The sequence below is a fragment of the Caenorhabditis briggsae genome (assembly GCF_000004555.2).
Source record: "Caenorhabditis briggsae complete genome, chrIV, whole genome shotgun sequence".
Lineage (NCBI taxonomy): Eukaryota > Metazoa > Nematoda > Chromadorea > Rhabditida > Rhabditidae > Caenorhabditis > Caenorhabditis briggsae.
The window spans coordinates 11,246,174-11,260,883 of record NC_013487.2 but is presented as its reverse complement, the minus strand read 5'-3'; the positions used below and the strand labels follow the sequence as shown (position 1 = coordinate 11,260,883).

The following is a 14,710-nucleotide window of genomic DNA, read 5'->3' as shown; positions in this document are numbered from 1 at the left end:
GCCACAGTCTTCCAAATCTTAATTAATTACTTGGCCCAAAATCAAAATTTTCAAAATCTGAAAACTGATTCAGAATTCTCTAACCGTTGTTGTTCTACAACTAACCGTTTTTGTTCTACAACTAACCGTTGTTGTTCTATGCACACCACAACCAAAGTTTCTGAAAATTTGGTTTTTTAGGTCACCACCGACAATTGATGGTCTGGAAACCTAACTTTTTGGAGAACCAGGTCATTTTTCTTTTGAAGCAAGTTTTACCAATTTGGAGGTTTGGCCTAGTTTTGAAATTCTAGGCCATGCTCTGGTTGTAACTTTCTTCAAAATTCCTAGGGCATCCACCGACAAAAACTGTACATTGTGAAATTTAAGCCAATTTATCTTGGCTCCTATGCAAAACATCAAAAATGTTTCAACTGATTAAATGTTTGTGATATTATGATAGACACTTTATTAGTTGACAGTTTTTTATATCTTTGACAGGAACCGAGAGACCGTAAAACTTGTAATAGAAGGGCCCCTCTCTAACATTTAACTTTGAGTTAAATTACCTAGATTTCTGTGAAAGATATCAAAAAATTGTCAGCTGATAAAATATTGGACATATTAAAATAAACAATTTATCAGTTGACTAATGTTTGATATCTTTCACAGAAAATGAGATAATTGAGCTTAAAAGTTGACGGTTTGGATGAGGTTTTACTAGACGAAATGCGGTATGTATTTGTTTTCAAGTTTTGCTTCCCCTAGTTCAAAATACCATGTTTACCCAAGTATTGCAGCTGGGATAGTAACATATCTGAAAATGAAGATGAAAATGTCTGGATAACAACAATACCAACTAACTATTAGTAATCCAACTATCCCCCCCCCCCCTCTCTCTCTCTCTAGATTCGTCTAAATCACGATAAAAGTCATACGAGTAGTTTATAGACTACAATCTTTTGTCCATCTTCCTGTATTTACTTCCCGTTTTGAATAATTAACCCTTAGTGTTGGTCTTCCATAGAACCTTCTCTTCCTCTTATTCCCTACATCTTTTTTATACGATCTTCGATTCCCTGACCGATTTTCTCATCTTGATCCTTGTCTATACATGCTTCCCCTTTTTTTAGATTTCGGCTTTCACCTCCCATCCCTCCTGTTCAATATTCCAAACACCAAAAAACCGTTTGTCCACGGTATCGCCCATCCCAATCTTCCTTTTGGAACCCTTCAAAGGTTCCTCCCAGAGGCTTGAAAAATTTTTATTCCTTCTCCAGAAGCGCCGTTGTGCCAGATTGTCTTCATACAGTCGAATAACGCCGTTTTCGACGATTCGTCACATTTCAATATTCGCATACAAAACCATGCTACCACCCGTTTGTCTCTTTATTTTCTTCATCATCTTTTTGATTCTAGTTTTCATTCTACAGTAGGAAATATAAACAATATTACAAGGGAAGCCTATGCTGTGTGTTTGGTGTTTGCTATATTTTTGGTCTAAAACGTTCAGCTTTAACATTTGTATTGTACTTACACACCACCTTCTGTTCTATATTTCTATAGGATGGTTTTCAAGTTCAATTTCAAAGGTGTGTGTTCATTTAAAATCTAGGAAAGCTGGGGTGTTACCGTAACCATCTTACACTATGAGAATCAATTTCCACTATTCAATATTATATTGGTACAAAAAATCGGCGTTGTGGAAGAGATGCGTTTCCAGTCAATTTTGACCGAAAAACCTGCAATAGAAGGGCCCCCTAACTTCCAACATTTTGATCCAATTTGTCCCGGCTCCTGTAAAATATATCGAAAAATTGTCAACTGATAAATTGTTTGTCATAATACCACAAATATTTTATCAATGACCATATTTTTGGTATTTTTCACTGGAGCCGAGATTGGCGGAAACTTGACAGTGTGGGGGCCCTTCTATTACAGGGTTTACGATAATTATCAAAACAAATATTCCTACTTGTTCGGTGAAAAATAACAGACAAATCGGCGAAAATCAGTAAAAACGAGGAAACAAATTCTTAAAATATAAATTTTATAGGTTACTGTAGTTGTCGCTGTGGGATCTTCGGCCACGCCCACAAGCTTTTTTCTTCCACAGCTCCGATTTCTTTTGTATCAGCATAATATTTAAATTATGCCATGAGAAAGTATAATGTCAAAATCTAAACTAAATATCAAAACCAAAAACTAAAATCCAAAAAAAAAAAAACCAAAAATGGACAGCTGAAGCTTATTTTCAACAAGTTCTTCTTCTCCCATTCGTTGACTAATTATTTACTGATAGGAGCTTGTATATATTATGTACCAGAATTCAGAACCTAAAAACACAAAATAATATTTTGCACATGGCCCGAGACCTAGTCACCCGGCCCAGTCCGTTACAGAATCTGCTAAAATGTAGTCTGCTTTTATGTTGGAAAACAAAGCTGAGCACATAAATGATTCCGCGTCGAAGGCTTGAGCTCTTCTTTATGTGCTCACTGAGCATTGAAACGGACTGTATACTTCTTCTCATCTCGTGACAGAAAATTGAATTTTCCCTAGCGCGTTTTGTATGAATAGCTGTGGTAGGATATCGACCGATGCGTGGCGATAATGCACGGTTTTCTATGTCGACTGATGCTTGTGATTTTCATTTTTCAACCAAGATATTAACTGAATACCTATTACCGTATTACCAGCAACACTTGTGAAACTTTTTTCAAATTCACGCCGAAATTTCCTGTGCATTGAAGCGCGCTTACACTATCTTTATTTCGCTAAAAAATACGCAAATTAAAGTAAAAATGGGTGAAATGCACGATTATTAAAAGGGGAAAGTGAATTGTTTCTTTGGATTCTGTTTCTCTGGCTTGACTGAGTATCTTCTAAGGTGTCGTCACCACTTCTCATGTAGAGAATCCATTAGATTGGCGCATTCGATTTCCCGTTCGGGTGCCCGCCCATACCTTCAACTGCTGCTGATCTTTCACGTGTCCAGCAAAAACCGCCCATTTCCGCATAAGTTGTGACCATTTATCCGGGCACCCCAGCCGCCCAGAAGCCAACCAAATCGCATTACAAAGACCCCAATAGTGGGGACATTTGCTCCGCCCCTTGCGCCGTGTCTTCTTGAGAACTCGATTTGTATACTGCTTTTTTCGTTTCTCAGTTACTTGAAACCAGTGTTTTAATCTAGCACATATTTTGATTTTTTAGACATCTTCTATGGAATGCCGCCAGTATACGAACCCACAGCGACGACAACATCAGCTGCGTCGGTGTGGCCAATTGGAATTCCGCAGGTTTAATATTTACCTTTGGCTTCTTTTTTCTCATAACTTTTCCGAATTCTGATTTGAATTCCCAAATTGAATTTTTGCAGATAAAATCCCAAGTTGATCTCATTAATTTCGCACGAGAAATTTTCTCAACACAACCGACATCAACGTCGTCGTCCGTCGTTCCTCGCGATATCCAGAATTTGAACCCGATCGTTGGTTCGTTGGCCTCCGGAAAGTCGCCGACCGCAATAACCGCCATTGCGGCTACTGCCGCAAACATGACTCCTCAAATCGGTGGGTTACGGTAGATTGTTATTGTCAAAGATTTTGGGGGTGCAAATAAAAATAACCGCCAAGACGATTGTGTAAACAACAAGAATCCGACAAAATTAACAAAAATGTCTCCGTTTCCAGGAGGCCTCACCTCGCTCGGCTCCCTCACATCGATTCCAGCCGAACTGTTGCTCCAATTAAGCAGACTGGATAATATCAATCTTCTGCCGTAAGTCTTTATTAATCCTCCTCTGTATAATTCTCTTCGTCTCGTACATTCTTTCTTGGAATCCGGGCTACATCAGGGTCCAGACATGTGCTTTGATTTCTGACAACGTCTGCACTTTTCCACCTCTGATTTCTGCCCTAGCAATCAAAATGAGCTCTGAGTAACCAGGTTCTGTGTAGTGTCTCAAAATTAATCAAGTGGATACGTGCTCCTTCTTTAGTTCGCCTACGGCTGAGTAACCAGGTTCTGTGCTTCTTGGAATTAAGCTAGTGTTTTTCTATATGAGTTCATAATACAAACTAAAGAAGCTAAACGTCTGAAAATCAAAGAATGAAAATGCAGGCTCCTTTGTTAATGTATTTCGTTATGAGTGTGTTGCCTTGGCTTCAGATATATAATACGACTTCTTCTGCTTCTTCGTGTCTATGTCGAGTTAGAGGAAATGCGCAAAAGAGAGCATTGAAACAAAGATCCGTATGTTGCATGACACATGAGTAGTAGTAGTAGAGAAAAAAGAAGGAATGTGTGAGAGAGACGGAAAGGTGCAAAGTGCGTTTTGGCTCTCCCAGGCTTTTCATGAAGAAAATAGCACTTTCGATTTTTAAAGATTGCAGTTTATGAAGAATCGGGAATGGAACAAGATTTACATATTTTAAAAAAACAGTGTGGTATTCGTTTCAAGGGAATACTACAGTACTCCACAGTTATGATATTTAGATTACGCCGATATTTAGATTAGCGAAATGAACGGTTGAAGTCCTTCATGCTTAAACATCACTGCTTTTTCGGGCTTTCCTTTCGACCAACGGAACAACTAAAGAATCTCCCTCGAGGTGATGACAGATGCTCTCCTCATCAAAATAAACCGGAGGATAATGAGGGAAAATAAGTAGAAGGGCGGTGTCCTCCGCCCCGGAAAATGGTTTATTATTTCCTCAAGAAGCTTCCCTCTTTCATTTTGTTCCGAGTATTTGCAGGTGCCCTCTTCCACCACTAGTAAAGTCTAGTTTTACTGCCGCTATTTTCTTTTCAAAACTTCTTTCCTCTTTTCTGCTACTTTCTAATTCCTAGACTTCATGTGAACCTTCGCTTCAATGAGTCCCTCACACAAAGTTCAAAGGTTCATAGTATCATTTTTTTCTTTCTTCGTTGTCCCGCTCGTCCTTCTCCTCCTCAGTTCTTCCGCACACACTCGCAACACTTGAAGCACCTAGTGCCACGTGCTTGTAAAAACAGTTTTGTGTACAAGCCAACACAGTGCGTCAGCATATCAGCACCGGAAAGTTTCCGGTTTATAACCCCAGTGTTGCGGTTTTGAGTTTCTGCAACAAGGAGGTAAATGATAACGTTTTATCACTAGTGACCTTGATTGCTGGAGTTGTGGTTTACCCAAGAATTTCACATTATTTTTCTTTTCTGAACCAGTAAACACCGCAAAAACTATTATTATTATAGAAGCTGTGTTTCTTTGTTCACAAAGAGAAGTTGGCCAATGTCCATAGACTAGACTCATATCAGCTTATCTTTTTCCCTGTTGATACATGATTTCTGGCTCCATGCCAATCGGAGGTTTCATTATAATTGACAGTCGGCGCCGCCTGGCCACTAAAGTTGTTTCGATGATGCCTGTTTAAATGCGTTCATCTCTGTTCCTTCCATGAAATCATCCATGTTTTACTAGTGTTCGAATTAGGCCTTCAAAGTTCTACAAACACTATTTCGGCAGAGATTCTAATTCCCTCTGATTTCTTATCATTCGATCAAAAAGTTCAGTTCTTGTGCTTACCTTGCGTATTTCCAGAGAAAAAACGATGACGATGAATCTTCTTATCTGTTACTGTGTTTAAACTATACAGAGAAACACTAGTTGATGAGAATTGGGAATATATGCACACAAACTTTTCCTTTCCTCCCACCAGCACTTGAGTACAAAGATCATCTTCATTGTCTTCTTTCCCATTTTGACCTCCTACGAAACTAATAAGTATTCACGGACTCTTCTCGTCGCTGCGGCGTCCGAATGTTTGTCAATCCCTCGTTTTCCACCTTGTCGCCACGGACAGATCGGCCGAAAAGTGGAAGAGTGTGTAGTGACTGAGAAAGAAACAATTTTCGCCCTTTTCGGTGTCTTTTCTTTTTCGCTTTTCTCTCGCTTTTTCGCGTTCGAATTCTATCGATTTGAAATCTAAATCAACTCCTTCTTCTTCCCCACGTGATGATACCAGTTTCCTCATCTTTTTAGGTCACATAATGTAGGCTTAGAAGGTGGTGTGGGATTTCGATTCAGTGACCGCCAATACCCTACGGGGATCCTTATTATAGTATTACTTCAATAGTTATTTTAATGATGGCATTCCTTTCCAAAACTACCGATTATGTTTTGGTTCTCTACGCACAAATATGGATAATTGTGTCCTGGAACTAGAGAAAACACAAAACATCATTCGTGTTACAAAGTTCTTGGCACTTTGAGAGGTCCTCCAACCTCTACCAGGCACCTCCATGCGGTCCCTATAATTTGGAGCATAACACACATCATAACACCTCCACTATAAAAAGAACCCGAGCGAGACCTGTTCAAAAGCCCGGCCTTTTCATTTCTTTCTCGCCGATTTGCATTTGAATCACTTCTTCTTCTTCTTCTTCTTCTTCTTCAAAGTCATTGTCCTCGCTTCGACCTCCTCGCGATAGAGATAGAATCAAAAGTGACGATGCGAGCGCAAAAAAGGAATGCTCCTCGCAAAAATGTTGCTAGGAAGCAGAAGATTTTTTCCTTTAAATTTCCTTTTCCGCCTTCTACTTCATCCAATTGGGGAACTTTTTAGCATAAGTCCTTTTGACCACTTCTTCTTCTCTAAACAGAAAAAGAGACCCAGAAAAAAGAGAAACACACGAGGCTCGTGTGTGTCGCCACCACCACCAAAACGACGTCTACAACGGGTACGTGTGATGCTGCATGCGCCTGGGTCTCTATCTCCCTCTCTTCACGTATGCTTTCTCATCATCATCATCGCCTTCTTTGAAAAAAGGCTCTCGCATCGAATTTCAAACAATTTGCATTGGACCCTTTTTCCTACCCCACTCGAAGTCACCCCGACCATTTTCCTCTTTTCTTCCGGCTCAGAATCTCCTGTTTCGGCTGCTGTCTTAAGTTTATTCCTCTTTCCTTTACCCCATTGGGCGATTGCTCTTCTGATTTTCGATTTCCTATTCTCTCTCCCAATGCTTTCTTGTAAAATGGAATCGTACCGAAGCCTCCTAGAAGATCCAAGTCCTTGATTAGGTGTCCTTGCGTAGTTTTCTTTTCCTATATCCCGACATTTTCGATTTTAGAAGAGAATAGGACGGGCAAAAGAAACGACGAACCAGTTTTCAGGATCTCAGCCAAATGTGACCATTGTCTTTTCTCTCGACGCATGCTTGTTGCATATTTCTAACTAAACCCTAGGCTAAGCGTTAATTGGAAACAATTTTTTTCAATTTAATGAATTTTTATAGTTTGTAGCCTGTCCGACAATACTGTATCATCCTCTTTGCCTTAAGAATCCCAAAATTCACGCATCCATCGCGTTTCTCAGATCCTTTGAGATCTCTAACAACGCTCATCTTTTCTCAGCCTTATACCGTATTTTCTTGCAGAGCGGTGGGCTCACCGACGAACCCGTCATCGTCCTCGTGCTCCGAGCCCCCACCTCCACCGACGACCACAATCGCAGACACAGCATCCGTCTCTCTTCCATCATCAGTTTCATCAACATCACAACAAAAACCACAGACGATTTCGCCGACGACTGTCCCTTTCATGCCATCAGGTCATGGCACGACAGTAGACCAACAGAACAGGAGGCAACAACAACAGCAGCAGCAAATGCAGGACAGAAAATATTCAATGGACACTCTTCAGCATCATGTTTTGCCACAACCGCATCAACTACCATACTTCCCAAATCATCGTGAGTTTTTCGATCTTTGTTTGCAAAAAGAAGAATTTCGAAAGTCACAAAAAAATTTTAATAGTGAAAAAAGAGTGTCGATGATGCGGATGAAATGGTGGGTGACTGTGTGATGATGTTGATCGAAATCTAAAATCTTCAAAGTGCAGGATGAGAAAAAGTCCAAAAAAAAATAGAAAAATGTTATCCTAAATAGTACGAAAAAAATCGGAGCTGTAGAAAGGGAAGAAACGACGGTGGCCGTGGCCGAAAGTTCCAAAATGACAACTACAGTAACCTAAAAATATGTTTATTTTCCATTTTTTTTTTCTCGATTTTCATGCGATTTTAGTCAATTTTTCACTAGGAATAATAATAGAAAACTCGACGAAATGCGGTGAAAATCGAGAAAGTAAATCCGGAAAGTAAACATTTTTCTAGGTTACGGTAGTTGTCATTAAGGGACCTTCGGCCGCGGCCACCAAAGTTTCACTTCCACAGCTCCGATTCTTTTCATACAAGCATAATAATAATAAGAAATTAGAAAAGTAGTCCTTCCTGTAATACTCCTGTTCTGATCCTAATTTTCGAAAAGGTGGAGAAGTACTGTACTTTTCAAATCCCTAGAATAGAAACTCTGGAACCAAGAACTCCTCTAATACAAAAATAATATCATTTGGATCAGTCTGACCACCTGCACAATGATCACAGCAAATGCTCTAAAAGCAAAGAACACAGTGTGCCAGAAAATAAAAATCTTTATTTTTCCAGTAATTTTTTTTCTATAAGCTGGATCAGAACACAATGGCTTCGTGGTCTTGATCAAAATTTCACACACAGAAATATGATCTTTGAATTTAGGCCAAGAACACGATTCGTTGTGATATTATCTAACAGATACTCTTTTGCTCGTCGGTGAGGGGAGAATTACACTTCTAAGAGAGTCTAGGCGAGAAGAAATCCCATGATAATAGTTTCCAATTGATAATATTACATCGATCACCCACCTACACTACAAACTTTCCTCTTTCTCTCTATCTGTCTGTTCCTTCTCCCACCTTCTATAGGTTCTTCTTGTGCTATCATTGTACTCTAGTTTCTTTCTCTTGTTCATGATGTCACCTTCACTGTTACCATCTAATTTCTCATTCATCTCGATTCTCTCCGATTCTCGATACAGTGTCTCCATCTCCACGGCGCGCGCCTACGACTGTTTGCTCAACCGATCACAGTTTGTTTAATGCTGCTCTCTTTCTCCGCTGGCGGCCCGGCCCATTCCGTATGTCTGGGAGCAAAATAACAGAATTCCCTGACTGACTGCGTCTGGTGATCCGCTCCCATCTCTCTTCCCGCCTGTTTCACTCTCACTATCTAGGTCTCCTAGTCTCTGGACTTATACTTCACTCATCAATACTACTATACCATCATCATCATCCGCATCGTCATCATCACAAGCCTAATTTTTGGTAGTATTACTGTCTGTCTATGTCGATTTGAAAAAACAAACGACACCGTGTTTTAAACACTTCATTCTGAAATGGATGTGGCTCTTCTTCTAGACTTCATGACCGCCTCAAATGATGTCTTCGCAGCGATGGAGATGAGCCAAAAACAGTCACCGCCTGGTCTGTTCAAAATCGGTAAGTCTGTCTAGAAAAGAGCACTTCTTATCTATACCCGCCGTCTACAATTTGCAGCCAAAAACGAGCCGAGCAGCTCTTCGAATTCGCAGCCAGGCACACCAGCGATGAGTGATCGAAGAGCGGTGAGTTTCTTTTTCTTTAACAGTGGATTTCATTTTTACCAAAGATTTTGGTTCAGGTCCCAGCATGCGCCATTTGTGGTACCGATTCCACAGGCATTCATTTTGGAGTGGACGCATGTGCCGCATGTTCGGCGTTCTTCCGGCGAACAGTCGTTCTGAATAAGGATTATTCGTGTACGAAAGGAGGCAACTGTACGGTTGTCAAAGGTATGTTTTATTTTCCGAGTAGTTGTACTTCTCTATTTCGGTAACCATTCAAAAAGTAGCCAAACAAAAGAAAAGAGGAGGCTCTATTCTTTGCTCACCGGAAATAAATTTCAAAATTTACCCGATTTTGTGATTTGTTATCAATTTCCATATTTGCAATATTGATCTCTGATAAATGGTGCAACTAGAGTATTGTACCGGTACAAAATAATCGGATCTGTAGAAAAGAAACGCCGGTGGCCGAAGACCCCACAACTACAACTACCGTAACCTAAAGATTTCTTTAAATAATTTCTGAGTTTTTTTTCTCGATTTTTAGTCGATTTTCCCTACCGAAAAATCGAATTTTTTTGGACAAAAATAACAGAAAAAATCGAAAAAATAAATTCTGAAAGTACAAATAAACTTAGGTTACTGTAGTTCTCGTTGTGAGACCTTCCGATTTTTTGTACCAGTATAATATTAATCTGGTTTTTTTGTAATCCATACATTTTCAGATGGATCAGCAGGCCAAAAGTGCAGAGCGTGTCGATTTCGCAAGTGTATCAATTCGGGGATGGACAAGAACTGTGAGTTATTTGAACTTCCATTCCCATGATTAATGACCATGTTTTTTCAGCTGTACAACATCGTCGTGATGCGATCGGGAAGTATTCGGCAGGTGTGAAACGAGAACTGAGTCCAGACAATGAATATGAGCCGCCTTCGAAATTATCAACTAGCAGTGAGCCAAGTACATCAGCAGGTTTTCCGATCGGTGGATCACCCCCTTCAAGAATCCCACGTGTTCCGAGCACGAGTCGGGTGCCACCATCACCATGCTTCAACCCATCGTGTGGACAGAAATCTGTACTCCATGAACTCATATGTCGACAGAATTTTCTCGTCGAGCAGCGGCAATTGTTTTACGCAGGATGTCTAGGCGATTGGTTTAGGAAACCGACTGCAGTAGAGAATGTAAGTATTTAAATTTTTCATAAATTTTCTAATTGTTCGTTCATTCAGCAGACTCTCTCAGAGTTGACCGATTTCTCGAACTGTATGTTTCACTTGTGGAAGATCGAACCGCGACTTGCCGCGGATTTTATGAATCGTAATCGATATTTGGATCCGCTGCCAATTGTCGAAAAATTGAAAATCTATCGAAACTTTGTAATCATGAGACAATCTGTGGAAGAACCCTATTTAACCTGGAGACACGGTGGTCTCGAGAAGCGCTGGTTTGTGATGCCGAACAATACGTATATCGATTTCACCGACGTTACCAAGTATTTCACGAATGGGGCTTTGAAAGATCTCAATCTAGACTGTGAAACAACAAAAAAGTAAGCTTTATTGTTGAATGAACTTGATTTCGGCAAGCCAGATAGTTTAATTTATAGTCTCTTCTTGCCGTCGTTCACCCATGCAATGGATACGATCGGACAAAAAATGAAGAATTTGAATGTCTCGGATACCGAGCTTACTGTATTGTTGGGTCTGGTTCTACTGGATCCTGGGATTTATGGGATACAGGAATCAACACGAAGATTTCTGAAAGGTGTTCGTGATCAGTTGATTCATGATGTTTACATGTATTACGAAGATGAAATGGCTTCTGAATACGACCCAGAAATTCGGATGGCTGACCTTTTCATGCTTGTTGCAGCTATTAAGGTAATGGTCTTGTTTTTCATACTATTCTATGACAAATATTCACAGATTCACTCTATCAAAACATCTGAAAACATGCATATGCTGCGAGTATTCGATTTGATCCCTGCTGACGCTTGTTTCAATCAAATGCTGGATGTGGAGAGCGTAAATGTGTCTCCGGATGGGAAGAGAGATGCAGAAGCTGAACAGGGCCCGATGCCAGTTTCTGTTCCAGAAGCAGCACGAGTAGATTCTGCATTTCCATACGATCATGATGATGAAAGCCCACCTGTACTCGAAAGAAACTGTGATGAGCCAATTACGCCCTAACTGTGATTGTTAGAACTTCCCGTTTTTAAAGTTACCCCCGTACCTAGTAATGTATTTTCAATTCTCGCTTTCAAGTCGTTATACCTCTTCCCGGTTTTTCTATGGTTCTTTTACGACGATGTTTATTGTGTGCCTATTTAATATTGTTGACATTGACACATATTTTTTTCTCGAAAAGTTCTCAAAATCGTACAGGATATTGCATGTGACGACGCGATTAATTATTGCTTCGAACTACCATAACCTCGTCATATCTTACTTCTGAAGATCTCTATTAAATTATGGGTGATTTAAAAACCTCTCTTCTCATTTCGTTTTTACACCTTCACCTGTCACTTTGATATGTGCTTTTTCGATTTGTAATATACAATTTTTTATGATAAATTATTTGCCATTCATTAGATTTTACATGAAGAAGAGATGAAGGCGATTCGGAATGGATGGGCGCGGACAAGCAATGAACCATTCAGTTAGGCTTTGATGTAGCGGATCACTTCGAAGATGGCTGAAAGTTAATAGATTTTGCAGAAAGAAATCAGAAATAAATGTGACTCACCAGAACCACAAACAACGAAGATGAAGAGACCAATGAGCCACTGGGATGTTGGAAGCTTTGATTCGGCGGTTTTCTGAAACATACACATTTTTCGGCTGAAAGTTTCTCTGGTTTTCAGTTTCTGTGTTGGGGGAATTATATCGCGAGTTTCTAAAACTGCCAGCTCACTAAATTGTAGTTATTGACAAAATAGGAAAAAAAGAGGAAAGCTTTCTACTGAAAAATCGATTTGCTTGAAAAATGATTTTTTTACGAAGTCTTTAACCCGAAAAAGAACCTATCTAATATTCGTTCAGGGTTTGTCCCAAACTTACGTTTCCTTTTGGTACGTTTCCCCGTTGAGTGACGTTTTGGCTGAACTGCTTGTTGGCGACGGCCATACGCTGTTTAGGAGCCATTCTGAAAAAAGGGCAGAGATTCTAGAAGCACCGGAATCGAATGAAATTGGAAAAAAAGTGACAATATCAGAAAACAACCGGGAGATGAGCTGACAAACAACACGTGTTCAGAGTAGAATCTGAATTTAGCTCCACTAAACAACGCGCGCACCGTTATTTCGGAGCATCGTACTGAAGAAATGTTGTGAAGATTGTGTCACAAAATGTATTTACAAAGTTTTTATCGATAAGAAAACAGAAATTAGTGTATTAAATTGTGTTGTTCAAATGTGATTCTTTATGAATTCGAATTCAAGAGCCGAGTGATTTCCTCCTCTAAATCGAGAGGGTTGACAGAATGCGAATATCTGGAAAGTGTTCAATCATCAATTTTTTGTTGTTCAATAACAATGAATTACCGTGCAACCACATGACCATTTTTGTCCACTAGAAACTTCGAAAAGTTCCAAGGAATATCAGATGCTAGTGAAGACCCTCGTTCGTTCTTCAAGAACTTCCACAGCGGATGCGTGTTTGGACCATTGACTTCTATCTGAAATTTAGGAAGAATTTGCAGCAATTTTCGTTATAAATACCTTTGAATACATATCAGGAGTATAAGTATAGCTGCTTTTTACAAAATCCAAAATCTTCAATTCACTTTCTGGCTCTTGTTTTCCAAACTGATTGCAAGGAAAAGCTGCAACTCGGAATCCCTTCTCTCTATACAAACCGTCTAGTTCTTTGAATGCGTTATAGTTGGAATCTGTATATCCGCAGTAAGACGCTACGTTTGTGAATAGCACCACTTTATCTCTGAAACAAAGCTTATAATTATAGAGCATTTAGAAGGGATACCTGTATTTTTCCATGGAGACCGTTTTACCATCAATATTTTTGGCTTGGAACATATAAATTGTGCCATGTTGATCACTTTCGTCTCCTCCATCACAAGCGACACCAAAAAAGAAGGAAATCAACGGTAAAAGAAAAGATGTAGGACCCTTCATCTTATTCTTCAAGTTTTTGTCTTACTACGTGTTTACAACGGCATCTTTTGGGTAGACATAAGAGATGGAAGAGGGGCAGAGATTTCGGGAACAACAGAAGGTCAGATGGAAATAAATCGAGAGAGAGAGAGAGAGAGAGAGGGAGAGAGAAAAAAGAAAATTGAGATGGAGAATCACAAAATAGTGATAATTGTTGTGTGTGAAAACATCTACAGGTCTCTGCAGCAAACCACGTGGATGGGAACACTCATGACCTGCATTTCATGTAGTTGATTTTGTGTTTTTGTGTTGTTCTCAAGTTTTTCACATTGTGTTGAATAGAATTTAAGATCAGGATCGATTTATCATGAACTGAATATTTGAGCCTTCGGCATGTGGATATTATTCTGGTACAAAAAATCGGGGATGTGGAAGAGGAGAGATTGTGGGCGTGGCCAATGATCTTCGTAACGAAAAACACCGAAACCTAAATTTTCTGTCCTTTTCTCTCAATTACCATTGCTATTCGGCAATTTTTATGGTTAAATATCTTCGTTCCCAAAAGCAAAATCAAGTTTCTGGGAACTAATTAAACTAATTACTGTTTGTGAAATAATGAAACACTTTTTAACGTATTTCCTCTAATAGAAGCCCACCCAAACTTGGAGCTTAATTATCTCTTTTCCTGAGAAAGATATCAAAAAGTTGCGAACTGATAAATTGTTAATCATAATATCACAAAAATTTTATCAGTTGATAAATTTTTGATATCTCTTATGGGAGCCGAGATAAAAGTACTCAAACTTGACAGTGCTGCGATCTTAAACTACAGGTTTTACGGTAATTGAGCTCAAAGTGCAAGAGGGAGGCCTTCTTTTTGAGTGGTTATTGTATCTTTGTTTTCCGGAAAGAAAATCAGAGTTCTGTAAACTAATTATTGTTTTTGAAGTCATGAAAATCATTTAAAGTGACACAATTAAAATTGGAACTCACTGACAATATTTGAGGGATAAATTACAGAATTCAGACTTTTAATTTGGCCAATTTCATCAAAAAGTTGATTTCTTCCTCCCACCAGCAAAAAAACCATTACAAAAAGCCATATCCTAGCACCCGCTGCTCTGGTCATACAGTAACCCAGGCAACTAGACAAGGGC

At 39.4% G+C, this 14,710-nt stretch overlaps 4 protein-coding genes across 4 annotated transcripts; 2 read left to right on the top strand and 2 right to left on the bottom strand.

Annotated features, from left to right (window-relative positions):
- Positions 1–3,209: 3,209 nt before the first annotated feature.
- On the top strand, positions 3,210–3,766 carry CBG26448 (the record flags this gene model as incomplete). The annotated part of the gene is made up of 3 exons (XM_045235912.1): positions 3,210–3,281; positions 3,362–3,554; positions 3,675–3,766. The coding sequence occupies 3 exons, from the start codon at positions 3,210–3,212 to the stop codon at positions 3,764–3,766; spliced, it is 357 nt and encodes a 118-aa protein (XP_045098038.1).
- Positions 3,767–9,231: 5,465 nt separating this feature from the next.
- Positions 9,232–11,631, top strand: Cbr-nhr-66 (the record flags this gene model as incomplete). The annotated part of the gene is made up of 8 exons (XM_002633990.2): positions 9,232–9,334; positions 9,392–9,459; positions 9,516–9,666; positions 10,164–10,235; positions 10,286–10,623; positions 10,672–10,991; positions 11,049–11,322; positions 11,368–11,631. The coding sequence occupies 8 exons, from the start codon at positions 9,232–9,234 to the stop codon at positions 11,629–11,631; spliced, it is 1,590 nt and encodes a 529-aa protein (XP_002634036.2).
- A 470-nt stretch (positions 11,632–12,101) lies between these two features.
- On the bottom strand, positions 12,102–12,585 carry CBG01575 (the record flags this gene model as incomplete). Its single annotated transcript, XM_045235911.1, has 3 exons — positions 12,102–12,136; positions 12,188–12,260; positions 12,502–12,585. 3 exons carry the CDS (start codon positions 12,583–12,585, stop codon positions 12,102–12,104), a joined length of 192 nt encoding a protein of 63 aa, XP_045091942.1.
- A 277-nt stretch (positions 12,586–12,862) lies between these two features.
- Positions 12,863–13,574, bottom strand: CBG01576 (the record flags this gene model as incomplete). Its single annotated transcript, XM_002633992.1, has 4 exons — positions 12,863–12,932; positions 12,984–13,117; positions 13,161–13,380; positions 13,423–13,574. 4 exons carry the CDS (start codon positions 13,572–13,574, stop codon positions 12,863–12,865), a joined length of 576 nt encoding a protein of 191 aa, XP_002634038.1.
- Between the last annotated feature and the right edge of the window lie 1,136 nt (positions 13,575–14,710).